General features: G+C 45.1%; 1 protein-coding gene and 1 non-coding gene across 5 annotated transcripts in view; one reads left to right on the forward strand and one right to left on the reverse strand.

The window, feature by feature from the left end:
- Positions 1 to 4,308: 4,308 nt before the first annotated feature.
- Positions 4,309 to 4,381, forward strand: TRNAS-UGA (transfer RNA serine (anticodon UGA)). The gene has a single exon. It is a non-coding gene; the product is annotated as a tRNA-Ser (tRNA).
- Positions 4,382 to 6,616: 2,235 nt separating this feature from the next.
- Positions 6,617 to 27,844, reverse strand: part of LOC135920569 (uncharacterized) — a 150,842-nt gene continuing 129,614 nt past the window's right edge. For 3 of the 4 annotated variants that reach the window (XM_070536199.1, XM_070536197.1, XM_070536200.1), the window contains one exon: positions 6,617 to 6,967. In XM_070536199.1, the coding sequence (XP_070392300.1) occupies positions 6,815 to 6,967 (153 nt within the window). In that variant the 3' untranslated portion in view covers positions 6,617 to 6,814. Of the gene's footprint in view, positions 6,968 to 16,823; positions 16,968 to 27,844 lie in introns of those variants that run through there. The other variant, XM_070536198.1, reaches the window with a different exon arrangement.

Genomic DNA, 27,844 nt, shown 5'->3' on the forward strand with positions numbered 1-27,844 from the left:
CTAATACACTCCGGCATGAACGCACCGAGGGAGCAATGGGAGGCACTGCTGTCCTGCTCGGCCGTTGAGTACCAGCTCAAGGTGGTAGAGCTGAGAAGGTGGCAAGAGCCAGTGGAGCCCCGGACTAGGGGCCCCGACCATTAGCGACTCTTCTGATTAGTATTTTATCTATCTATCTATCTATCTATCTATCTATCTATCTATCTATCTATCTATCTATCTATCTATCTATCTATCTATCTATCTATCTATCTATCTATCTATCTATCTATCTATCTATCTATCTATCTATCTATCTATCTATCTATCTATCTATCTATCTATCTATCTATCTATCTATCTATCTATCTATCTATCTATCTATCTATCTATCTATCTATGTTACAGCCCGCCAGGCCTATCCGTATCCTGCTTTATACACTGCTCGCTCGCCCTCCCATGCGGTCTTTCGCTCGGCGGACACCCATAGAGTTACACGTAATGAGATATTGAAAATTTTTGATGGGTATTTGCGCATGGATTTTCACCGTACTTAAGGTTTCTTTATTCTGTGTTGGACTAGCAGTGATAATGGAACGCTGTGAGACGGGCAGAAGCACATGATTTTTGTACTTTTTCAGCGAGTAACTACGCACTTGTTTTGCCGCTTCATGTTGGCTGCCTGCTTCTAGTTAAAAGCCTTGTGAGGCTAGTTTGGTGGACAATTTCCGTTTAGTCTCGTGTTCCAGCACAAAAATCACAACTTTTTGTCTCGACAATAACGCATACGTGATATACACGATGTCCATGTACCTGCGACGGCTTTATTTCAGTGTTGTGTCGTCCACGACTAATGTACCTGCACGCAAAAGCACTGTTGCGGATATCAGATCAAGCTGCTTCTCGAGATATTTCTTTTCACTGATCAGATTCTTTATTTGCCTTTCTAAAGACACCTTCCCGGCGCGTCAGGGCTGCGGTGAAGTCAAGGTTTCGCCGGTACCGGAAAAAGGCGATGCATTTGCGTGAGTGCAGCACTATGTAGCGGCAATTCAACGACTCGGATGTGCTTAAGCTGCTGGAAATGCGTACGTGTGCTCTTGCGTATACCCAATCGACTGCCGCGTGTGTAGCTTCTGCAGCTTCATAATTTATTCATCTTAGTACCATGATGATCTAAGGCAAAGCGCGACATATTCGGCTGAATAAGGCGAGCCTCATCTAGAAACGTGCGCTATCAACGTGGAGAATTTCAACTATCCTCGTCATTTTGTCATGATGCTGGCATCTCATTATTTTTTATGCAGTGAAACGGGTGCCGTTAGCTCTCACGCGCAAACTTCACAGTGAAACCTGTACTTTATTTGTAAATAAAGCATATATGCAAGGACGAAAGTTCCACTTAGAAATGGCTTCCATCAATGAACACTTTCCTTGTTTTTATTGAGCAGTTTGACGTCAACATCAGTCAAAATCGCCCAATGCTTTATTCTGCCGAGACGGCGAAGGGAAGAAAGCCTGCTCACAATAGTAAAAATAATTTATTCTTGATAATGAACAGCTTGTCCTCGCAAAATATGTTTGTAGCGCCTAACAAAAGCATTTACTGATAAAGCTACACACTCTCCGCACTAAAACAATAACGCTTTTAACGCTTCAAGCGTGATATATGACAGAATACAGCCTACGCACTCTGTAGCTTCCTATATCTGTAGACGATACCGTAAGCAGGAAAACAAATCTGAACGAGCACCCAGAAAAGCACCCCTGCATAAGCTTGCCCCTGCTTGTGCTCCGCACCACGTCAACAAACAAGAAAGCTCCGTTCGTACATCTTCGCACCTCTAATACTCTTAAAATCAGTCCCAAACGTAAAACAAAACAACAAATGAGTCCTCCAATGATGCGGTTAGCCACGAAAGTGAGCCAAAACACGGCAAATCCCTTGCGAATGCCTCGCCACGGAGACACCACGGCCAACTGTCATAGTAGCAAGCGCGCCTAGACGCAAAAAAATTAAAAAATGTAGAAAAAAGTATAGGAAAGTACGCGAGAAATACCACGTGATGGATCCCAGCCAATTGGGAGACGCAGATCTTCTCTGCTGCCTCCCGGCGTGCTCCTCGCAGCAGCGGCAGCGGCAAGGTAAAGGTATGTCACTACCTCTGGTCTGATTCAGGGAGTGACTCGTTTTATACATTTAGATCACATTCGTTTTATATGTGTCAAAGTATCAAGGATTGACACCACAGCTTCTTCACAGTCATTCGTTTTGTACACGTCACCTACCTTCACAACCATTTCCACAAAATATTCATAAACAGATCGGCCTTTAACATCACAATGTCTATATGCCAACAGACTACGCCAGACTGCGTACAGCCCAATTGAAAAGATAACATCCCGCTGTTGAAAATCGCGTTCAGGTGGTAAAAAACGAATGCCATGTGGAGTGAGAGGTAGGTCTATCTTTAACGTTCTCTGTAATATATCCCAAAACAATATGGCATTATTACAATCGATGAAAACACGTTCAATCGTTTCAGCTTTGTTGCACAGAAAGCATATGCTTCCCCAAGGCACATAAATCCATCTTTCCTCTAACCATGTTTTAGCAGGCAAGGTTCCCGTGTGAAGCTTGAAGAAAAATGTTTTAAGGTTTGCCGGTATACAAATATTTTAACCCTTTCAGGTACGTCTTGCCCGGGCCCTTCTTGAAGAATTAACCGATACAATGGAACAGGGAACACACTTTCAATGAGATCCTTCATAAGACGGTTTCTTTTTGCATTGGAGAGGTACTCAAGAGAAAATCTCTCCCTAAGGAACTAAGGAAGCGATAGGACCTTATAACTTCACGCAAGAAACTTGAAATTGTGTGATGAGGGCCAATGGCTGAAGAAGCAAAAAAATCAGGCATAGGAACTGTTAACGTAGTTTGCAAAAAACAACACAGAAACTGGTCTCTTTCGTCCCTTATCAATATGAAAGGTGATACAACTTGCTGAAGAAACAAGAGGCACACCGACAGACCACCTTTCTTTACTCGACGAAACAAATTTGTCCTTGATGTGCGCTCCCACGTAGAACACCACATAAACGTGGCAAAAATTAGGTGAAATTTTTGAATGTGCTTACGTGTACAATACAGTGCCTGCAAAAGATACATAATTTTCGCTGCGAGAAAAACGTTACAAATTGTGGCATGTGCAAAAATTGAAAATTCACGGCCTACCCATGCTTCGGCCATCGCATGCATTACATCCATTTTTTCGAGCCAGAGTGACTCGTTCCCACGGTACCCATCCAAAGGTACCCCCATGTAAGTGGTAGGTGTCGTGAGCCACCGCATATTTTTGAAAACACCTGGCGTGGCATTTTAATGGCCATGTCAGAGACCATTACTCTTTTGCTTATTGATTTCATTGCGACTTTTCTCGCGAAACTTTTCATTAATTCCTAACAATGAGCTAACAGTCTCCCTATCTGCAGCAAATAGGGTTACGTCATCGGCATAAGCTAGAACACGTACTTCAGAGGACTGTATCTTAAACCCCCTGATTTCTGAGCTATTAACCATTTTTCTACAGAGCGGCTACAAAAATAAAGCAAAAAGTAAAAGACTTAACGGACAACCCTGTCGATCGGAGGAGAGTACTTGAATGCGTTGTGGGAGTTCACCATTAACAATTAAATTGGTAAATGAGCTACAGTCCTACAGCTAAAGTCCTACATAATTATATTAATGAAAAGAGAATACTATGTGGTACCATATCAAAAGCCTTAGCTAGATCTAATTGCAGCATCGCTACCTTGAGGAGAGCGCTATCGCAATATTCTAAAATGCTTCCAGCTTAATGAATATTTGTAACTATTTTCCGACCTCTGATGCCGCATGTCTGATGCCGCCAAACTAGCTATCACATAACTCCCTGCAGCCTTGCTGCAAGAATTTTCACGAAAACCTTGTACTCAACATTTGTCAACGTAATTGGGCTGTATTCCTTTACGTAATATATTTTTATCTTTGCCTTTTGGTATTAGTACTGTGCGCGCACGATTGAACGATGGAGGTAAAGTCCCCCGCTCGAGTGCCTCTGAAAACACTTCATGCTGGTTTCGAATCCAGCAACATTGATGCCTTCAGGTAGCATGCGTGGGTTTATTGACCAGTCGCCTTCACCCAAAAAGATCACGTTCTCGTGAGGCCTGCGGCAAAAACGACGTTTCAAGTCCGCCGCCAAGGTCTGTGAGTGGCGGCACTGGTTAACACTCCCAAGGTTCTACTAGGACACATAAATAGCCAAGAAAAGTGGATGCGTAGACAGCGCCGCGGTAGCTCAAATGGTAGAGCATCGCACGTGAAATGCGAAGGTTGTTGGTTCGGTTCCCACCTGCGGCAAGTTTTTTTTTACATCCACTTTAATTTCCATGAATGTATCGTTCCTTTAATTCATTTATTAGGCACAAGTAATTTCCCCTATGTTGTCCTTGGTGTCAGTGTTTCTTGGCTTCTCATGATATTACTAATAAAAATTGGGCACCTCGGTTAACCCTCTTTGTTCTTGTTTAATACATAACGAGGGTCTCGAGTCCGGCAACACTGATGCCTTCAGGTAGCGTGCGTGGGTTATTGACCAGTCGCATTCATCCAAAAAGATCACGTTCTCGTGATGCCTGCGGCAAAAACGACGTTTCAAGTCCGCCGCCAAAGTCTGTGAGTGGTGGCGCTGGTTAACACTCCCAAGGTTCTACTAGGATACATAAATACCCAAGAAATGTGGATGGGGAAACAGCGCCGCGGTATCTCAATTGGTAGAGTATCGCACGCGAAATGCGAATGTTGTAGGTTTGGTTCCCACCTGCGGCAAGTTGTTTTTTCATCCCCCTTAATTTCCATTATTGTATCGTTTCCTTACTTTATTTATTAAGCACAAGTAATTTCCCCTATGCTGTCCTTGGTGTCAGTGTTTGTTTGCTTCTCATGATATGCAAAACATTGTAGTTTAAAACATCAAATGTTCCCTTCGACCCTAGAGGAGAGCTCTGCACGGTGATCATGTTTAGGTTTTATGAATTTTTCAAATTTAGCCTGTTGCTGATAACATATAGTTATTGCTTGAGCTGGATGATTCAGAGAGAGCGGACATCAGTTCCACAAGAAACGGAAAAACAGCTTTAAATAATCATTATAAATTTACTAATTACTTTGTTAAATAATTACCCGATAGCTTACGTCGCAATTTTTACGAAGTGTAACCGGTCATGTTCCAAGGCGTATCCACTTCAAATGAATTTCCAGGATGACGCCAGTCTGCAGATATGAGCCATGAAACCTGCTGTAAAAATGCACTATTCTCGCCCTGTTTCAAAGAAAACACTCCTTTATGCATTTGTGGGCAAATTAACTGGAACGACTGTGTATTTCGTTCCACAATTTGGGACATAATATCTCGAAAGTGGTTTCGTCCCGCAAATATACACAAGCGGATACCTCTTGCAAGCTCAACAGCTACAATATTTAAATTGCAATATGTACCGTAAAGTATATAATTAACAGTTATCATCTTTTTTCATTATTTGAAAATGCGCTTGGATTAATCGTGCTACTTATGTCCCTGTCTGCGAATAATTCAGCTCAATGACAAACATTATGCCATCTGCCACAGGCGACCTTTAAACATTCCATAAACCTTAAAAACGATCACATTGCATGTGTATGTTCGTCACATTCATCATATGTATACCATCACATTGCATATATTTTTAATACGAGTACACAGGCTAAGATTTGTAAGAAATCGTAACGATATCTTTGGTTCTATCCTTACCTTCTGTAACCCCCCCCCTTATGCAATACCCCGACAGGGGTATTACATAAGGGGAGGGGGGTTGCATAATAAATGATGATTGCATGGTTGCATAAGGGGTGCATAATTAATGATGATGATGATGATGATGATGATGATGATGTATATCTATCAGTGATTGGGCGATGAGATACGACTGATACTTCGTTGAGCACAATGTTTTGCGACCCGCCAGCTAAACCAATTGGGAAGCCATAGCTGTTACACTACTGCATGAGGTGCCTTTAGTTTGCTACCCACATTGTAAGTCCAGTGTGCATGGAGCCTTGCATGTTTTAATAGCGGTGACAGAATTCTCTTACGTTTTTTCCGTCACTTCAGTTCCTTTGCGTGAACCTTTCATTTTTTGTTACCGATCTGTAGTATCTATATTTAGCGAAATAAACGCTGCGCCTCCAGTTGCTCCTTGCGAAAGCAAGAGCGACACCTTCAGGTCTATAGGAGGGGCCTTGGGGGCCAGACTTCACCCCTCCCCGCCTCCCTATGACATGCGAACGCGTCAGCGCTGGCACAATCCAGTGCGCAGCAATCCAAACCAACCCCCCTCCCCCCGCACTTACAGTACTAGAAAGTCTAGAAGGCTGCGGTGGACGCTGCAATGATCAAAACCTGACGACGCAAACGAAGTGATAACTCCAGCCACTCATTGGTAAAAGCACGAAGATCACAATTTGCGCTACTTGCGCCAATAAAGAGGACGCGTGTGCACATTTCATCGAGTGTATCAGTTACTTGTGAAAGTATTAGGCTCGTATAATTGCGTGACGTCCGAATTATGCATCTTTATATCGTATTTGTGATAGTCTCTTTCTTTTTTGTCCTCTACGGCGTTCCCGCGTACAAGATTGTCTCGTTGGCGAGATGATGCCTCATCTATTTCAGCGTGTCTTGTCACAATTTGCAGCTTGAAATGGAGCACTATGTATGGCTGTACCATCCATCGATCATGAGAAGCCGCTGTGTGGTCAGCTTATCGCTTCACGCATCTTGAGGAGCCGGTTCATTTCGCCCCCGCATTTACGTGGGGCGAGGTTAAACGTAAGGTTATGAGCCAGCCATCCAACTACGTGGGTGGCAATGAGGTTCAGCTGCTGGAGTTTCATGTTCGTCTTGTTGATCTGCAGAGGTAGAGCAATACGTAAAAAAGTAAATACAGATGTACAAATCATGAGTTGCTTATCAGAGATACGATTTTTATACCGCATCTCGTCACCTGTACAAACACACTAAAAATTTACACCAAACATTTTTCTTTCGCTCGAGCAGTCCATGAACAAGACTCTATGGTCGCGTAGATCATTCAACCTCTCATCATATTCTGCAGCATGATTTAAACCGTATGAAGTTTCCGCAAAGACAGCCATGGTGACATAGTCAGAAATCTGCCGGCCCAGCATATGCGAGTAAAACAGGCATGTTATTTCATGTTTTATGTTATCAGCGCAGTAGTAAAGGGAGACGAAGACAGCAATATTTTGTTGAGGTCTAATAAGGACTTACCTCGGCAAGGTATTTCTTGGAACCAATTAAGAGAACCCTCGAAATATGTATTTTTTTTGCGCCTAGTGCACACGCTGGAGCAAGCATTTATGACACGAATGGGCACAGACACAGCTCTCTCTCCTAGGACATCTTCACGGAGCAGGTTTTTCTTGATACAAAATCTTGGAGAACGTGCCCTGCACGAAGCAATGGCTATTAGGGTAACTATACGGCGTGGGTAGTGAAAGGTATGTAGCGAGTCCTTGGCGGTTCCAAATTTCATGGCATCATGTTGTACGCCAGTAGTGCACACGTTATGCTCACAGATGACCACACGACTGTCGCTGTTTGACAATGAGACCAATTCAGTGCTATTTAACCCCTCGAAACACGTCAAGGGCCATGCGGACGAGTTGAAGGTGCCTTTCCAACGCAGTGGAAAACACGAATAAAACGTCTTAATACCACAGGGATGTGAACCGCTTGAATCTGTAAAGAAGGGTCTATCGTTCAGTCAAATGTGGCTGGGGCATTACACACACCCCAAGGCATGAGCATTAGGAGTGACAAATACTGTTTTGACTGGCTCCATATTGTCCACCATAGTCTGTCATATCCAGAGTGAAGGTGGATAGAGGACAAATAGGCAGCACAATACATGCAATCAAGGGCATGATCAATTGTGGCAAACGGCCTGCATCTTCGTAATGCTGTTGACGTGGCTATAATCCATGAAAAAGTGATATGACTCAAATTTATTTCTAATGGCCGCAACCAGGGGTTTCCAGATATTGGACGATGGCTCGGTAAGGCCAATGGCAAGTATGTTCGCGGTTTCTGCTATATGACGCTTTTCTAAGGGGCAGACGCTGGCTGGATAGGGGAGCCGGTGAACAAGGCTGGCATTACTAGTGTGTATAATGCCTGTTACTTAATTCTAACATTCCTGAATAGGACACGACAAGCAGCCGGCGGCCTTCAGGGTGAGTAGGAGGAACAGCCGACATTACGCTGTGGATTTTGTAGCAACCACTAGTTAGCAACGTCGGTGTGCCTTTTTGAGGGAGGGCAGCGTTCGGTTCATGGGCTCTGCGTGGAAGCCTTGCAGTGCAAAACGGCGAGGCATGGAGATCCCCTGTGGTAAGACTCTCTTGGTGAAGCCAACATTGACAACTTGAAGGTTGTTTCTAAAAGCCATGACTGACCTTAGCAAAGTTTAACACGCGGACCCTCTCGAGTGAAGCTAGCCTAGCAGAACTCCTTGAGGAAATATCACGCTCTTTTTGGGATAGCACTGTCCTTAGTAAGTAACGTAAGAAGAACTCATGAAGATTTACAGTGCTGACATATGGCCCCGTCCTATTCTATAGAGGACTAGCAGATAAGAAGCAGTTCGGAGTAGGATTCCTTATCCATAAGGTCATAACAGGCAAGACTGACGAATTCTACACCATTATTGTGATGGTTGCAGTAGTCGTAGGAAAGCTAAATAGGAGCTATACTATAAAGGTAGCACAAACCTACGCTCCTACCTCCAGTCACGATGATGAAGAAATAGAACAGCTTTATGAAGACGTTGAATTAGCGATGCGAAAACTGCGAACTCAGTGTACTGTAGTCATGGGCGACTTCAATACAAAAGTGGGGAAAAAGCAGGCTGGTGAACGAGAAATTGGCAACAATGACGTGGATTATAGTAACACTTGAGGAGAGATGTTGTTAGAATTCGCGGAACGGAATAAGCTGCGAATAATGATAACCTTCTTCAGGAAGCATTGGAATAAAAAGTGCACCTGGAAAAGCCCTAATAGTCAAACAAGAAATGAGATTGATTTCATCCTTTCTGCCGATCCTAGAATAGTGCAGGATGTAGAAGTGTTAGGTAGGGTAAAGTGCAGTGATCATAGGTTAGCACGGGTTAGCATTCATCTGAATTTGAATTGAGAAAGGATAAAATTGGTCAATAGGAAACAGGCCAACCTAGACGGACTAAGGGTGGTAGCGCACCAGTTCAGGTTGACACTTTCAAACAAATTTGCAGCCTTAGAAGAGAGAGATGAAGATTTACATTACATTAGATTCATAGAGGCAATGAATCAAACCGTAGCTACGGTGGCTTCAGAAGCAGCAATTGAAGTGCGAAGCGATGCCCCAAGGCAACCGACAGGTAAGCGCGCCCAAATAACAAAGGAACTAATACAACAACGACAAAGAATGAAAGTGTCCAACTCAAGAGATCAGATAGAATTCGCGGAACTGTGAAAGGTAATCAACAAGGAGAAAATAAGGGATATTCGAAGCTATGACGTGAAAAAAACTGAGAAAGCAGTAAAAGAAATGGACGCAACCTGAAAACAGTCAAAAGGAAGCTAGGCATTGCACAAACCAAGATGTATGCCCTGAAAGATATGGTAATATTATAAGCAATCTCGAAGACATAGTACAAGAGCCGGGAGAATTCTATAGCGACTTGTAATTACGCAAAGCAGAAACAATACCTCCATTCATATTAGTAAAGAACAGGTTAGAGAGGCTCCTTCTAAACCAAGCGATGAAGTTAGAAGCGCCTTGCAAGATATGGAACAGGGAAAAGTGGCAGGAGAAGATGGAATATCACTCTGTTTAATCAAAGATGGTGGAGGCATAATGTTAGAAAATCTAGTGGCCCTCTATACGAACTGCCTATCGACTTCAAGGGTCCCAGAGAACTGTAAGAATGCCAAATGTTTACTAATCCACACAAAGGGAGACGTTAATGAAATGAAAAATATGCGCCCATTAGCTTACATCCAATATTATATAAAATATTCACCAAGATAACCTTCCATAGAGTAAGAGCAACACTAGACTTTATTCGTCTAAGCGAACAGGCAGGTTTCAGGAAGGGATACTCTACAGTGGACCACATTTATGTCACCCATCAGGTAATCGGGAAATCCGCAGAGTACACTCTGCCTCTCTATATGGCTTTCATAGATTACGAAAAGGCATTTGATTCAGTGGAGATACCAGCAATCGCAGAGGCATTACGTAAGCAATGAGTACAGGACGCTTACGTAAATATCTTGGAAAGTATCTACACAGATTCGAGAGCTACCCTAATTCTCCCCAAGAATAGTAGGAAGATACCTATAAAGAAAGGAGTCAGACAAAGAGACACAGTCTCTCGTAGACTATTCACCGCATGCTTGGAAGAAGTACTCAAGCTTTTAAACTGAGAAGGCCTAGGAGTAAGTACAAACGACGAATATATCAGCAACCTTAGATTTGCACATTACATTGTCCTGTTCAGCCACACTTGGGACGAGTTACCAAAAATGATTGAGGACCATAACAGAGAAGGTATAAGAGTGAGGTTGAAGGTTAGTATGCAGAAGACACAGATAATGATGAATACCCTTGCAAGAAAACCAGAGTTCAGTATGGCCAGTCAACCCCAAACGTCTATGAAGGAGTAGGTTTACCTTGTTAAATTACTCACAGGGGACTCCGGTCATGAGAAAGAAATTCACAAAATAATGAAAATGGGTTGCAGCACATACGGCAGACATTGTTATATTCTGACTGGAAGTTTAGCGTAATCATTGAAAAGAAAGGTGTACAATCAATGCATTCTACGGGTGCTAACATAAGGGGTAAAAACTTGAGATGGACAAAGAAGCTGGAAAACAAGTCCAGGACCACGCAAAGAACGGTGGAACAAAGAATGTTAGCCTTAATGATAAAATACAGGAACAGAGCGGTGTAAATCAGAGAGCAAACAGGGATAGCCGATATTCCCTTTGACATTAAGAGAAAGAAATGAAGCTCGGTAGGCCATGAAATGCATCGGTTTGATAACTTGTGCAGCATTAGCGTTACAGAATTGGTAGCAAGGGCAACGCAGTCGAGGACAGCAGAAGACTAGGGGGGGATGAAGTTAGGAAATTCGCAGGCGCTAGTTGGCATTGGTTGTCGCAGGACAGGGGTGACTGGCGATCGTAGGGAGTGGCCTTCATCCTGCAGTGTACATAAATTAGGCTGCTGTTGATGATGATGAATTCTCAGTACTGCACTGTAGAGAGGAGCGACAGCGTAAGGGGCGACATGTACTGCTTTCCATGTAGAACCACAGGCAAAGATGGTACCTCGGCAGGCGTCCCAGTTTTATTCGGCAAGTGAACAGTCTCGCTGGAATGTAAGCGACTCAGAGGTCGGACATAGACGTAAGAAAATTCTACGCAGTACAAGGTGCAACGCCCCGGTGACGCAATCCGTCAGATTGTAAATAGAAGAAAGAATATGAGGTCTAGGTATTTTGTCAAGGGCCTACAGCGTAAGTACGACAGAAACCTGGTGACCGGTAACCGTAATCTGAATTCGGCTCAACCGAACAACAGTGACTCTCACACCATCGGCAATGCATCCGGCTTGTGGTATAGTAGGTGTTAATATGTACATTCGATGACGAAAACTTGTACCTAAAACACAGATGTGTACTCCGGCGTCGGTCATAGCTCTGATGCAAAGGTTGTTGATGTATACTTGAAAGATATTCCAGTCGGAAAGTAATTTACCCGAGCGTTTTAGCTGAAGCTTCACTTCCCGAAACTCTGTTGCGATACCGGCGCCTATGCGCGTTTTGCGCGCCGATGGACGCGCCACTGGTGCCGGCCTTGCGCAGAACACCGAAAAATGAGCCAGGAGCGCAGCGTGGTTTTCTGCGTGTCTGAGCGTGCTTCTCTTTCTTATTCGCGTTTTCAGACAGAGCAAAATAAGCAACAACCTTCGCATGTGAGGGGTGGTCAAAGCTGCAAGGGATGTCGAAGAAGAATTCTGGCATGGTGGGTGGCTCAAATACCGGCAAAAACATGCTGACGTTACGGTTTTAATCATTCCCCACAAACCCTCATCAGCGGGAGCAACAGTTGTAATTAATCGCTGCCGTTCAGCGGCAAATTTGTTGTTCCTATCCTTTCCTTTGTCGAGTCGGTGTTTTTTCCGTTCGATGATATTTAGATGGGTAAGCGATCAAGTTCGTCCGCGGTGACGCATGCCATTTAAAGGAAATTCGCTAAAGTTCTGAATGCCGTATGCTCGTTCATTACCGCGTGTGCTAATTAGTGAGCTGAATGGCTCGACTGAACGAGTGCGTCGTGTTGTATGTTACAGCTACTAAAGCTTGCAAAATTGAAATTGTTGGTTTTATGCGGCCCGGTAAATCCTCGCATTAGCTGTCATGCACTTCATGTTTTTGCATCTCTTTTATGCGATATATCGCGCATGTGGAACTGTTACTAGTCGCTTCGTCCAGACCTGTTGTAGATTTTTCGAGGTGCGAGATTTTGACCCTGCCTCGTTTGTAAAGGTTCTAAATCACGCTCACAGATGTTGTGTTTTTTTCGGAGATGTGTTTAGAAAATAGGTAGTTCAAGGAGAGAATTACTAACAGTTGTTGCATATCCTATTTTTGTTACATTTTCGCTGAAGAGCTTGCGTCACGTCTGGGAAGCCGTCACACCTAGATGCTGTCTCAGCAGACCTACCACGCCGATTCATTGGTTTAGTTTACAACGTAGCCCCTCTCTGCATATTACTTTTGTGCTCAATTGAATTGTTTCTTGCTTTGCTTATGCCGCAGGGGACTAAACATTGCATGGCCGCCAGCGCCCATTTGCTTCCATTTGCGCTGCTCTGCATTTAAAAATAGCATGTGGCATCTCCGTCTAGGAACGTTAAAAAAAGTACTGAAAAGTTGGCGAGACTTTAGCTTTGTACGTTTCCAAGTAGCTCCCTTAGGGAACTTAAAGTTACAAAAATGCAGTGGGTACAGCAGTTCATCGGCGTATCCAGCAGAATTGCTTCGGCGGTACAGCGCTAACACTCACTCCGATTAACCCGTGCGTTTGCTGGCTGCGTTGACTAGCATACGCGTTTCTTTCAATAAATTCGGAATTACTCTTCTTGAGTCGACTTTGACTGTACTAATTCGTCGATGTCACTTGTATTCATTGGCAGAAAGATCCCAACGGCATGCGCAGACATTGAACCATGCGGATTTGTTCCGAGATGTAAGTATTCACTAACGACGAGTGCTTATTATTGAGGTACAGAAGCAGTATTATGGCATGGGTATTATTAAAAAGAAAGCGGTCGAGACATTGCATTACTCTATAAAATTTAGCGGCTAGTTAACGTGAGCTACTCATCTTTTAAATGGGGTTCATGGAGTTTGTCTGCGGAACGCACCTGGAATGTATGTGGACCGGGTTGTCCCAAGCACGGGCAACATCGTGTTCATGTCCACTCACACAGAGGACCGCGTATTCCCTAGAGCTGTCAATGCAGAAGAAGCAGACTGGCACTCGAAGAAAGGAGAAATCGCACCCGCTAACTTCAGCTATCCTTGCTGCAAAGTGTTGCCGTCTGCTACTACTCCCGTGCGTACTGTTGGAAGCGCCCTCTAGGTGGCTATCAGTGGCGCCTCTACTTTTAGCCTTTACAGGTGGTGCACTACGCGCACAGGACGGGGAGTGAGAGCGATGGCTTGTTGGTTAACGACATGGACGGCGGAGGCGACTGGGCATGACACGTACCGCCCTCGGGAACTGTACTTGCAGATAACTTGTTGTGGGGCGGAAAAGGCGAGCAATGCTGCAGGGAACGAGGTAAGTGCAAAACGGAGAGGTGACAGAGAGGCCTTCTGGCCACGGTAATAGAAAAGGTGGTGTGCAGCACGATTAAGCCGGAGGCATATAAGCTTATTTACATCTCTTCATCATAAAGACGATTCCTGGTACGACAAAAGGAATACGTGCGGCCTCGACACCCTCCACGGAAGTTACAGCACCATGAAAATTATTCATGGTGCAGCCACTAAACAGGTCCATGTCCAGGAATTTCCGAAAAGCAAGGGCTTGGATCAAAGAAATAGCCAATGTCGATGTGTCTGAGAGCACAGTTTTATGAGCATCTGCATACGCTGCCTCGAGTTTACATCAGGCCATACGTGCAAGGTCGTCAGATGTAGAGAGTTGACAAGTAGTTGCCTCGTATCCCGCAGTTGGAGCGGTGCTCGGAGTGATGCGAGATGAGGTGGCTCTTCAGTTCCTCTAAGCGGTGGCACTATGATTACGCTGCCAACGGTCACCACGTTGATAAGGACAAGGAGACGAATGCGTTGTCCGTGAGGGCTTTAAGTTTGTGAGTCATCTTGTCAGTCACAGACATCGTCTACTGAGCTTCTTCACACAAAGCTAGAATGCCATATATGTACGATAATAAAGTCTCAGTTCACGTGTGGCTATGTAGCACCAGTTGCTTCTCCTCGGTAAAGTGGCAATCATGTGGTTTGCTGGAATGGTGACAGAGGTGCTGTCTGAAAGCGTCCCAGGTGGTCAAATTGCCCACGTAGGGCTGGACGAAGACGCCAGCAGGTCTGCCAAGTTGGCCGATGACGCAGGTCTACACGACAATTGAATCGCAATGACGGTCACTGTCACACTCTTAGATGTTAAGCAACTCGTCGACTTCACCACCGTCCATGTCCAACAATATGGCAAGATCGCCTGAATGTCAGAGGGTGATGATCTGAATAGCTTCAGACGCAGTAGGCGGTGACGTCTCTTCACTTGGATGACAGGTGGTAGACTCTATGTGGTGTCCAAAAGAGCCCCGCCATCAAAAGAGTTACGATGCACCTCCATCAAAACTCTCACCTGGAATTACAGAAAGCTGCTAACTGTTCTCACAGCGTATTTACAAGTCTGGCCTTATCAAACCCTGTCCAAGATGATTGCCAGCACACATGCACATGTGATGCAGCAGCGGCTACCTTCTTTCACAGTCATGTAGCAATAAGAATGGTCATCTTTGGATTCAAGATAGAGTTCCAGTAATGTTTTTCTAAGACTAATACGCACAACTTTTAAGCAATACCACTGCGATTGTTTAAAGTTGCCTCTAATACTTCGTTGCAGGTTTTTTTTTCTTCGAAGCGCTCTCTACAGTCGTTTCTATTCAATTTAATTCAGTTGATTCAACACCTTTACATGATGCCAAGAGCAGAACAAAGAAGCCATTTCGATTACTGGCTTGATCAAGTAACTACTCATTCACTGCTCAAGGGGTCATTACTGAAGATATATTGAAGATACAGGCTAACTCGAAAAAATGATGGCGTGCAGCTTTGAGAAGAAGCGAATATCAACACCCTTTGGGTATACAATATATAGAATATATAAAATATATATATAAATATTTCATGGGATTCTTACAGACATCCGCACAGCTAAAAAAATTTCTGATATGCCGCAGAACGAAGTTTGCGCCTCATTGGCAGAAACAAGATTATGGACACGAGTCCAATACCACAAGTATTGTTTCCTCTACGCTGATACGTTGTGTTGGGAACAACAAATGTCATATTCCATGCCTCCAGTTTTGATATGGAAAGATTCAACCGATAAGCATTCCTTGTTTTCACAGTTGACCGAGACTCTTTTGTTCACCGTGGTCACAAGTCAGTGAAACGCTGGTATTTTCTGTTGTATATCGAAATGTCCCCGTATTCTGAGGGAACTGCGCTAAATTCCTGGCATGCCTTGATAACTATAAGCACAAACAAATGGATCCGTGGCGCAGCGAGGGGGTGGAAAACTAGGCACGCCCTCCACCCCGACCCAGAAATTTCTGGGTTGGCATGCAATCGCCCACCCTCCGCCAGTTACGTGAGTGCTTCCCTTAAGAAATTCCTCTGGCTACGCCACAGAAATGCACCTATAGGCACCTATAGCGAACCATTTATGTAGCTACACCAGGCCATGATACGGATAAGTCATCATCGGAAGCACACTAAGGCTAGCTTTGTACACGTGTGCTACAACAGTTGCTATATTTTAGGTCGAAGCACATATGACCTCGCTCTCGAAATGAGGAGCTAGACTTGCAGCATTCGCAAGTGCTAAAGAGCACCGCGAGATACAGACAGTCTCTTTTTCGATCACATCGTTTACACTTCTCTATAACGTTGTTACGCGTTTTCCCTTTATCGCGTGTCCAACTCAAGGGATGAACGGGCGTGCGTTCCTCTTGTACCAAATATTGCTCTTGTACCCTCATAAGTTAAACGTGAGCTATTTAGAAAAGCTGGCGGGATAAATGAATCAGCCCTTATTTCATTTGACGTGCGCAAGAGACTTGTTCTTAAATAGCGTGACGATGGCTCACGTTTATTTACAGGATGTAAGATGATAGCTCATCGTAGGCCGTCTACGGAGACGCTCGCTGTACATTACATCATCCTCTCATTCTAACTTCCGTTAATACGTTTCATTTCCCCGTTCGCAGACGATGACCACTGGACAACTCCCTCATGGGATCGATGGCGGTAAGGCTTGAGGCAAGTGATACTAGCGGCGAGCACCACTCGGGAGTCCACTCATTACATACGTTACGTCGCTGAGGCGATCAAGAATCACGAGTGGACTGGAGTAGTGCACCGCTTACGTTTGGCGCAAACGTCGCTTGCAGAGTGGTGTACAAAACAGCACATGGTAACATTTAGCATAAGAAATGTGTCGACTGCTGGTGTCGCAGCGCGCTTTTGACGCTGTTGAGAACCCAGAAAGCGTAGGTGGGCGATAACACGGGCCTCTCCTGCATGGTATAGCAAATGAGCAACTAAGGTATCCACGTCCAGTGTGAAGAGTGGTGTTGAGACAGCTGCGAGGCGAGCTAGCTTAAAGAAAATAGATTGGAGGGAACACGGTAGTTTCCGGCTGCACGGTGCTCTACGTGTAAGTCATGCACGGTAGCACTTCGCTCCACTTTTCTTGTTTAGAATGAACATAAATGGAGAGCATGTTCGTTATAGTCTTGATGGGGCTTTCGACGGGGTCATCGATCGGGAGGGGACGTGATGTCGCATCATGAAAGTGGCAGGGAGACACACGGAGTATTTAATCAGCGACCACAGCGACGAATGGATGTCCCCGATCGCTGATGACGACGCCTGCAGGGCCAAGACGAAGAATTTTAAACAAACGCATGAACTAATTAAGGAAAAATCAGACATCCACCCGCTCGTAACAATTGCTACAAAGTTTTTCCCTTAAATTATTATCACTCTGAACTTAGCGGGTTTCTGCAAAACTATTCTGCCAACGCAGGAACTGTGAAACAAGCAAAGCCATTGCAGGACAGGTATTGCGGCAGTTTCTGCGTAGCGCGTCAGAAGGCGGACGCATGCGACTGTTCAACGGTGGACGGTGTGTCATCGTGCGAATCGGCCTAGAGGGTCCACACACACATTCTCAAAGGAAGAATGACGTGGTGGCACAGGATGAAGACCTGGCGGCATAGTCGGAGAGTGCTTATGACATTTGCATTGCTCGCAAACTGCAACGTACATTTTAGTATCGGGTACGCATATTTGGCAGCAGGGCAATGCTTGTAAGTGATGCAACACTGGCGATACGAATGTTACTACAAGTTTGGTCACCTTGCATGACACAAAAGACGCGTGAGTGTGTGGTCAGTGGAACGACGAGGAGCACACAGACTCCTTGGCAGGAGTAACTTTTCTCGTAAAGGCGATTGGTCGTGATCCACAAAACAGCTTTAGCTTAGATTGACTGGCAGACGCGAATAAATGATCTAAACTATGGTCGTTGTGCTTTTCTATCCGGAAATTAGCAATATCAGGAATCGGAGAGTGAATTGCGGTAAGATAATTATCAATGTTGTCAGCATCACACTGAGTCATTGGCAGAGGAAAGAGAGAGGGCCAGTCAGCGTCAGCGTGGCGGTTACCACTCTTGTAGTATACCAGAAAGTCAAGCTATTGCAAACGTAAGCCCCATCCCGATAGAAAGCCATATGTCTCTCGTAGGCCACCCAGTCAGCAAAGAGAGTGACAGACGGTGACGACTTAACTGTAACGGCCACAGATGTACCGACGGATCTGGCGAACGGCTGAAATGACTACGAGAAAGTCTTGTCCTTTGACTATATAATTTCGCTCCGTTTTCCTGCACAAGTGACTTCCATAGTAGAGTGCATGCTCAGCATTGACTTAGCATTGAATTAGCACTGCCCCGAGACTGATTCCACTAGCATCGGTATGGATTCCTGTGGTAGCCGATGGGCAAAGGGCCATAGCACTAGCCCTGAGGCCAGTAAAACTTTCGCTCACGAAACTTCGCAGCTCCCGAGTGGTACCGCGTCTAATTCAAGTTGCAGACAGCAGGAACCTAATGCGAGTCTAATGTAATCGCATGCTTGATCAGAAGTTGCATAAGAAGCAGTCTTTCGAGTTCTCCGAAACGACGTTCCTTTGAGTTCAATGCTAGCGCTCCGTTAAGCAGACAGAATAGGGCAACTTCAAGTCAACAGTTTGCGAATTGTTCGGCTAAAGATAACCACATGGTCCAGGTAGCATAGACAAATGTCCCATTTTAGGCCCCCCAGTACTTTTTTTTCATATGAATATTTCAAATGCTGCGCTGGCATTGCACAAGCTGAACGGCATGCCATTAAATTCAAACAAGCCGTCTTGTGTAATGAAATGCGTCTTTTCTTTATCAGTTGGATCCATCAGAATTTGCCGCTAACGAGATCGCAAATCCACTGTACAAAGATAACACGCTGAATGTAGGCAGTCCACGACGTCATCAATGCGATGAAGAGGTTACACATATTTTTGGTTATAAAGTTGAGAAGCTTCAATATAGAATCAACCCCCGGAAGGGGAATGCTAGTTTTGGTTTCAAGGTACGTGAGCGCTAGGAGCGGTTGCCGGACATTCTAACTTTCGTTATTTCTCTTTTTCTGTATGTTAAATCGGGCGAAGCGCGGTAAGTGGTTGTCTTCGTGCGGCCTTCGAAATCACCGCTCACGCTTTCCAGTTGCTCAGCGATATCAAAAGTCGGATCGCGGTTCATCACGTGGGGCGCGATCGGAGATCTTGGTTCGATACGTGTTCTGTTTGGTTGCCGCAACGTCACAACGTGGCAGCATGCAAAATTTTTGAGAACGGGGCAGAGAGAGCAGCCAATCGGGAAACTGTGACTCCCTGGAAGCTTACTTCCCTCGCTTGTCGTCTGCTTGCAAACAGTGTACTGCAAAACTAAATGTTTCTCGTCTTCCGAATGAATGAAATCTTTATCTAAAAACTTAATTATTTTCTTCACTAGCCCGAACACGCTTTTAAATAGTACTACGTGTGACTACTGCAATATATAACAATTACTTTCTCTGCGTGGTGCGAAGGTGGTGTGGCGCACAACGAGAAGAAAAAAGGGCAAAGAAACGATGGAAACAGTGGCGTACTTTTCAAGAGGCAGCAACAACATCCCAGTGGAACGCTGGCACCGATAATGGTATCGACTTCACTCTGCAACCAACGCACTATTTGTTTCGCAAAACGAAAGTGACACCGAAATCCGCTTTCTGCCATTTCATCAAACGCGTTTCGCACCACCACCCGCTCTCCTTCCTCCTCGAGCAACGCGAGCGCAACAACCTAATTTCGCAAAGCACATGCCATTTTCTCGAATTAAACTATGGCTTGGATCCGAACGTGCAATTCCACAGTCCCCGGTTGGATCCAATCCAATCCGCCACACGTGCCATGCGGAGCCGCTCTAGTAACGAGCGTATGATCTCTCCAAACTTGACAACTCCCGTCAACAACGCTAGCCGACAACGCTAGCTGACAAATGACGACGGCTAGCTTGACAACGCTAGCCGTCGTCAGCTAGCGTGTCGTCATTTTGACGTCACCAAAAACGTGGCTCCGCCCCGCGGCTAGTGACGTCGGCGCGAGTAGTCGAATCGCGCGTGCCGGCTACCCTCCACATTTTGACCTCATCTGTGACATTATGGAGGCATTGTATTGTTTGTGAATTATTTCCGGTTGGCAATCCGGTAACCGCCAGTGGCGGAAGCGGCGCTGCTGCGGCGTATCGGCATGCGACCGGGTGTAGCAATGGAGGTATAGGGATTTTCCGCCCGCTGACAGAATCTCCAAGAACCGTATTTTTTCTTTACCTATATGACAGATGCAGCCCAAGGACTTGTATAACTTGCATAAACTCTGCATTTTGCGTATCGCTAGTTTGCTGTGAGATTACTTTGCACACTGACGAGGAAATTCGTTAGGGCTTCAGTCAGACAGGGTGGGTGAATCCGGTGTGGATCGTCTGACGAATGAGCGCAGTCGATGCGTGGTTTTATGCGCCTTCTGAGCAAAATCGAAAACTTTAGCGTGTTTCGACAGCTGCGTAGCAAAGTCTTGGTGCTTCTACGAGGAAATAGCCTTGTTGATTATGCTAAACAACTCAGATTCGGTTGCGCAAACAGCGGGAGATCCCAACATTATCACGTTGCATAATGTTCACATGCAAACGCTGTTGTATTTTGAAACTGCGAGACGCCTACCTTCCGGTAGTGCAACGGATTTGGATGAACAGTTTAGCACCCATAGCTAAGCTCTTCCGTCAGTATGAGAAATTTCGCAGTGCGAGATGGGGATATTTTTCTTCGGCGAAGGCAAAGGTAAGGGCTGAATCACGGCGTCAAATGATCTCGCGTAGGCTTCAGAAGCATCAGCTGACACGCTAACTGCACTATAAGCCAGTAGAAGGGCATCTTGAACTTCGACGTCCTGTCTTGGACAAGTCGGCTGTTTAATGGAAGCGCACAACAGACCCTCGCTTGTTCCTCAGTCAACAGCGGCATGGCCCTCCTACATAAAATCAATCCCAAGGATTATATCGTGCGGCAAATGAGCAAAGACTGCTTATTAGACGTTTACGCCTCGCTAGTGAATCAGACGGACACCGTACACACCAACTGGGCGTTACGACTCCCGGCTCACAGCCCGAAAGGTAGCAAGTTTATTGCAACCAAGCATAACATTGCAGCGAAGTCGTTCATTAAAAACTCAACTCATCAGCTTAGCAGTTTCGCTTGTATCTATCAAAGCCATCGCAAGAACATCGCCGACAAACACATGAACCTTGTCTTGAAGCACTGAAGCTGGTAGAAGCTTACTTTTGTGCAAAGTGGTATTTCCTGCGACTTCACCTCCATTGCTCACTCTAGCTAGTTTCACAGTAGTTTGGATGTGATCCGTGGTCACGACCGTGACGAAGGGTATCGTCGCTGGCGCGTAGCAGGTGGCGTTAAACTCCACGAAAAGGCGGGAGAATCGATACGCAGGTTCTGCTGGTGCATCCTTTGCAAAGAAGTGGGTGTCCAAGGTCACTTGGTGTAGTGGGGTCGTTGGCTGCTCGGTGGACATGTTATTGGGCGATGCAAAAGCGTCGCAGGTGGTCGACGTCCTGTAGGTAATAAACGAGCGATTTTTCCAGGAATGCCGCAGTGGAAGTGCCCATTGAATACTTTTTGTACACGTGGTGTGGGAAAATTTGCGGCGTTTTGAGGGTTGTCGGCACACTCTTCCCACTGCTCGGCTAAGAGAGGAGGTCGGTTGAAGTAGCCTCCTGGTGGGGGGGAGCAACAGAAGGGTCGTCGTAAGGAACATCTGCGGAAACGGGGTGCCTGAGCCGTGGTAGCCGTTTAGGACGGTCGTAATCATCGAATCTCGTGGCATTCATAGTTGTAGACACCGGTTAACATGGCCTGTATCTACTTTGTACGGGGAGGGTAGCATGCCGCCCAAGTTCCTTGCGCAAGATTGAATGGATGATTCATGAACGGTGGCAAGGCAGTGAATCTTGTCTCACGTCGATGGCAGCCACCCCGTGGCGGCGTTGGCTCGTCAGCCGAACTGAGATGTGATGCGACGTGTTTTCACAGTTTCGGAAGTTCCACAGTATTTAATAACGTCAGCTACGCACTCCGGATCCTCATTCCTGATGAGGAAGTGATAAACGTGCTCGGGCTATCTTAACGAATGTGGTCCACTTTGTTCTCTTCCGCCATGAGGATGTCGACAGACTTGCACAACTTAAGTTCCTTTTCAATGCATGTTTTGCATGTCTCGCCAGTAACCTGAATAATCTGCGACAACATCTGTTCCGCTCATTTCTTCTTCATGGCTGGGTCTCCAATACAATTCCGAATTTCTTCCACAAATCGTTCCGAACTATCCAACGTGCCTTCGTTGGTCTCAAATCAAAACAACACGCTGAAATCAACGGACATCCCAACGTAACGTAACTGGGTAGCAGTATTCCAGCCTTTCTTTAAACTGGGTAACATGCCGATAGTAGCTGAGCCCCTCGTCCACATGGTCGCCTGGCTTTTCAGTGAATGTATGCGGCTCCCGGTAGTGGTGTGCAAGCGTCCATGCGGAAGGCTGCTGGGCGTCTCCATCTAAGCGCACCTGTTGGGGTAGCGGTGCAAGACCGTCGAGCCGGTAGCCATGGCTAGCATCGTACTGCTGTGTATCCGTCGTTTGTGGACGGCGATCTTCCGGAATCGCTTCGTAATGGCTTATCCAGCACCTCGATCATATCTGCGGTGATGGCTCATGTTTATTTACATGATTGAAGACGCCAGCTCAAGTTAGGCCATCTAAGAAAACGCTCGCAGTACAGTACACCTTTATCCTCTCCTTCTATCGGGCGTTTTAGTGTGTTAGAAAATTGCTGCTCTAAGAAACAGAAAATTGAACATTAAGGAAACACATGAAGAAGAAAATTTTCGTGTTATTTATTGTATGTCTTGCAAGAAAAGTGCTGTGGATCCGAGTGTAAAATAGTAATGAAAGGTAAAGCCTCCAATGACTTTCGCAGCGTAAATTCAGATGTGAATTCATGCATTTTTTCAGGTAATATTTTCCCGGTAAATGTTTGTGGGAATCAGGTGACAGAAATGAGAACCGGAACTGCCATGTAATAAATCAAGAGTTTGAAGAGTGGCACACTACAATACTCAAGAACTGGAGATGGAAACCACTGTTTCTCATTCCTAATCAAAGTAACGTGCACAGGACGAGTGAATCACCTGACTAGTGTAAGTATGCGCACTGCCATGGAGTGCCATGGAGTGACCACAGGTTGGTAAGAACTCGAATTAGCCTAGACCTTGGGAGGGAACGGAAGAAACTGGTACATAAGAAGCCGGACAGGACATTGACCGGACATTCCGGACAGGCCGCCACTGGAATATGAACCTGGCAACGTTTAACGCTAGAACGTAATCTAGTGAGGCGAGTCTAGCAGTGCTATTGGAGGAATTAAAAGGCAGTAAATGGAATATAATAGGGCTCAGTGAAGTTAGGAGGCCAAAAGAAGCATATACAGTGCTAAAAAGCGGGCACGTCCTGTGCTACTGGGGCTTAGCGGAGAGAAGAGAACAAGGAGTCGGATTCCTCATTAATAAGAATATAGCTGGTAACATACAGGAATTCTATAGCATTAACGAGAGGGTGGCAGGTCTTGTTGTGAAACTTAATAAGAGGTAGAAAATGAAGATTGTACAGGCCTACGCCCCTACATCCAGTCATGATGACCAGGAAGTCGAAAGCTTCTATGAAGACGTGGAATCGGCGATGGGCAGAGTGAAAACTAAACACACTATACTAATGGGCGATTTTAATGCCAAGGTAGGCAAGAAGCAGGCTGGAGACAAGGCAGTGGGGGAATATGGCATAGGCACTAGGAATAGCAGGGGAGAGTTATTAGTAGAGTTTGCGGAACAGAATAATATGAGGATAATGAATACCTTCTTCCGCAAGCGGGATAGCCGAAAGTGGACGTGTAGGAGCCCGAACGGCGAGTCTAGGAATGAAATAGACTTCATACTCTGCGCTAACCCTGGCATCATTCAAGATGTGGACGTGCTCGGCAAGGTGCGCTGCAGTTACCACAGGATGGTAAGAACTCGAATTAATCTAGACCTGAGGAGGGAACGGAAGAAACTGGTACATAAGAAGCCGATTAATGAGTTAGCGGTAAGAGGGAAAATAGAGGAATTCCAGATCAAGCTACAGAACAGGTATTCGGCTTTAACTCAGGAAGAGGACCTTAGTGTTGAAACAATGAACGACAATCTTGTGGGCATCATTAAGGAGTGTGCAATGGAAGTCGGTGGTAACTCCGTTAGGCAGGATACCAGCAAACTATCGCAGGAGACGAAAGATCTGATCAAGAAACGCCAATGTATGAAAGCATCTAACCCTACAGCTAGAATAGAACTGGCAGAACTTTCGAAGTTAATCAACAAGCGTAAGACAGCTGACATAAGGAAGTATAATATGGACAGAATTGAACATGCTCTCAGGAACGGAGGAAGCCTAAAAACAGTGAAGAAGAAACTAGGAATTGGCAAGAATCAGATGTATGCGTTAAGAGACAAAGCCGGCAATATCATTACTAATATGGATGAGATAGTTCAAGTGGCTGAGGAGTTCTGTAGAGATTTATACAGTACCAGTGGTACCCACGACGATAATGGAAGAGAAAATAGTCTAGACGAATTCGAAATCCCGAAGGTAACCCCGGAAGAAGTAAAGAAAGCCTTGGGAGATATGCAAAGGGGGAAGCAGCTGGGGAGGATCAGGTAACAGCAGATTTGTTGAAGGATGGGGGACAGATTGTTCTAGAGAAACTGGTCACCCTGTATACGCAATGCCTCATGACCTCGAGCGTACCGGAATCTTGGAAGAACGCTAACATATTCCTAATCCATAAGAAAGGGGACGCCAAAGACTTGAAAAATTATAGACCGATCAGCTTACTGTCCGTTGCCTACAAACTATTTACTAAAGTAATCGCAAATAGAATCAGCAGCACCTTAGACTTCTGCCAAGCAAAGGACCAGGCAGAATTCCATAAAGGCTACTCAACAATAGATCATATTCACACTATCAATCAGGTGACAGAGAAATGTGTGGAATATAACCAACGCTTATATATCGCTTTCATTGATTACGAGAAAGCGTTTGATTCCGTCGAAACCTCAGCAGTCATGGAGGCTTTACGGAATCAGGGTGTAGACGAGCCGTATGTAAAAATACTGAAAGATATCTATGGCGGCTCCACAGCCACCGTGGTCCTCCACAAAGCAAGCAACAAATCCCAATAAAGAAAGGCGTCAGGCAGGGAGATACGATTTCTCCAGTGCTATTCACAGCGTGTTTACAGGAGGTATTCAGAGACGTGGATTGGGAAGAATGGGGGATAAAAGTTAATGGAGAATACCTTAGTAACCTGCGATTCGCTGATGATATTGCCTTTCTTAGTAACTCAGGGGACCAAATGCAATGCATGCTCACTGACCTGGAGAGGCAAAGCAGAAGAGTGGGTCTAACAATTAATCTGCAGAAAACTAAAGTAATGTTTAACAGCCTCGGAAGAGAACAGCAATTTACAATAGGCAGTGAGGCATTGGAAGTCGTAAGAGAATACATCTACTTAGGGCAGGTAGTGAGGACGGATCCGGATCATGAGACGGAAATAATCAGAAGAATAAGAATGGGCTGGGGTGCGTTTGGCAGGCATTCTCGGATCATGAGCAGCAGGTTGCCATTATCCCTCAAGGGAAAAGTATATAATAGCTGTGTCTTATCAGTACTCACCTACGGGGCAGAAACCTGGAGGCTTAAGAAAAGGGTTCTACTCAAATTGAGGACGACGCAACGAGCTATGGAAAGAAGAATGATAGGTGTAACCAGAGTCCTTCCATGTTTTTCTGGTCACGAAACTCCGCCGTCACGCTATGGGAGAGGTTCATATGCTGCCCAAAGGTGCCGCGACGCGGCGCCACTGTGCCACAGAGGGCATCGTTCGCGTACCGAAATGCGTGCGCAGTGCGAGACGAGCTGACATTTCGGGTGCGTTCTGTGCACGTGCTGTGCTATTTTTCGAGTGTTGGGCTGTTTGGTTGAAGTGGTGGGGTGGGACAACGATGCCGAACACGTGTTGCGTGCCTGGGTGCCGTTCCGGCTACAAGGGCACGACCGAAAAGGTGTCGTTGTTCTGTTTACCTAATAACAAGGAGCAGCGCGAGAAATGGAAGCGGGCCATACCGCGGCAGGAAAGTGGCGGTTTTAATTTCGAATCGAAGTATACACGTGTGTGCGCGAAACACTTTGACGCCTTGGACATCGTCACTGCGTACAATTTCAGCATCAACGGCGACGACGTTTCCCTGGAGCGTGGGAAGCCGACGCTGAACACATTTGCTTTATGCTTTGTTGCAACCTCAATTTGTGTTATACCAGGATAGAGTAGTTCACAGCAATAGCGCCCTTACTCCGACCATCTATGAAAGGTATAGCATTAGAATTTCTTTAAATGCAAGTCTTAAAACAGAATAATATGCATTGTTTTATTTTCCATTGTCCTTTAGTCTTGGCTAATGATGGGCTACAATTCAATTGCACGTACTTTTAAGTCTATAAGCTGCTATGAGTAAGAAGGTTATTAGCACACTGTTAGCTACATTTGTATTGTGACTTGCTGAGCAAGTTTTGTCTGCATGTTTAAGTAACAGCTGAAGAAGTAGAAAGGTGGTATCTCTAACAAGCCATTTAAAAAAAATTGCTGTATTTGTGATGTGGCTACTTGTGTTCGTTTGAGAGTTCTTTAGCCGTGTGTTATGAAATGCTTATGCTTTACACTTTCTTGTTTATAGAAACAATCGACTATGCATTCTGTACTTATTGCCATTCGTTTGCTGGTGTTTGTTTCCTGCCTCCCAAAGCGTACCTCACACGTTTGATCTTATTTCTTTATGCGTATTATATCAGTGTCATGCTTTTAACAAACTTCTTGCAATGTGAATGGTGGACCATTTGTGACCGGACGCCTCTGTGCTATCTGTATTTCGCTCCGCTTATTTTACATGATAAATAAATGATCGTGCTTGTATTTTGTTTTTGCACCAACACTTTTTATTTATTTTCTTAATCGAATTATGAATTTTTTTTTTCATTTTTCGACCATGATAAGAATATCAGGACCGGTGATTGCAACATTTTAACATATTGTAAATAGTTGCGAATTAAGAACCAAAATACCTAGTCTCGTCGTTTCTGCGTCGAAACCACGAGCAGTGTGAATAAGTGCTGGGCTTACTGACGCTTCTAAACGACTGCTTGCTAAGGCAATTGCCTAATTACAGCTAGTTTCAACTGTGCAGGTCCTAACACTTCAGGTTCGCTTTAATCCGTTGTTAAAAGCCGCACCGAAGGCATTTAGCAGGATGCGTTGTTGGGCAAGTTGGTTCATTGTAATAGGAAACATTGGTTGCGCTTTCTAGACAATCACATGTAAGAAGACAGGACAGGTCTGTCTGTCTGTCCTGTCTTCTTACATGTGATTGTCTAGGAAGACATTTAGTAGCGAAGTTCGTCTTGCATTAATTCTACCCAAATCTTATTCAGAAATGACATCGCTTTGCAAGAAATCTTAAGCGCATGGAGCAGCTCAGTTCCCTTTTCTTTGTCATTAAGTATTCTACGGTAGCAGCCCTTTGCAATAGCAATTTCATTCTTTTGATCTCGTTATAAGATACTGCCCACAGAGTCCTTCTATGCCACAGTTTAACAGAAACTGAAC

This window comes from Dermacentor albipictus, chromosome 3 (assembly GCF_038994185.2).
Source record: "Dermacentor albipictus isolate Rhodes 1998 colony chromosome 3, USDA_Dalb.pri_finalv2, whole genome shotgun sequence".
Lineage (NCBI taxonomy): Eukaryota > Metazoa > Arthropoda > Arachnida > Ixodida > Ixodidae > Dermacentor > Dermacentor albipictus.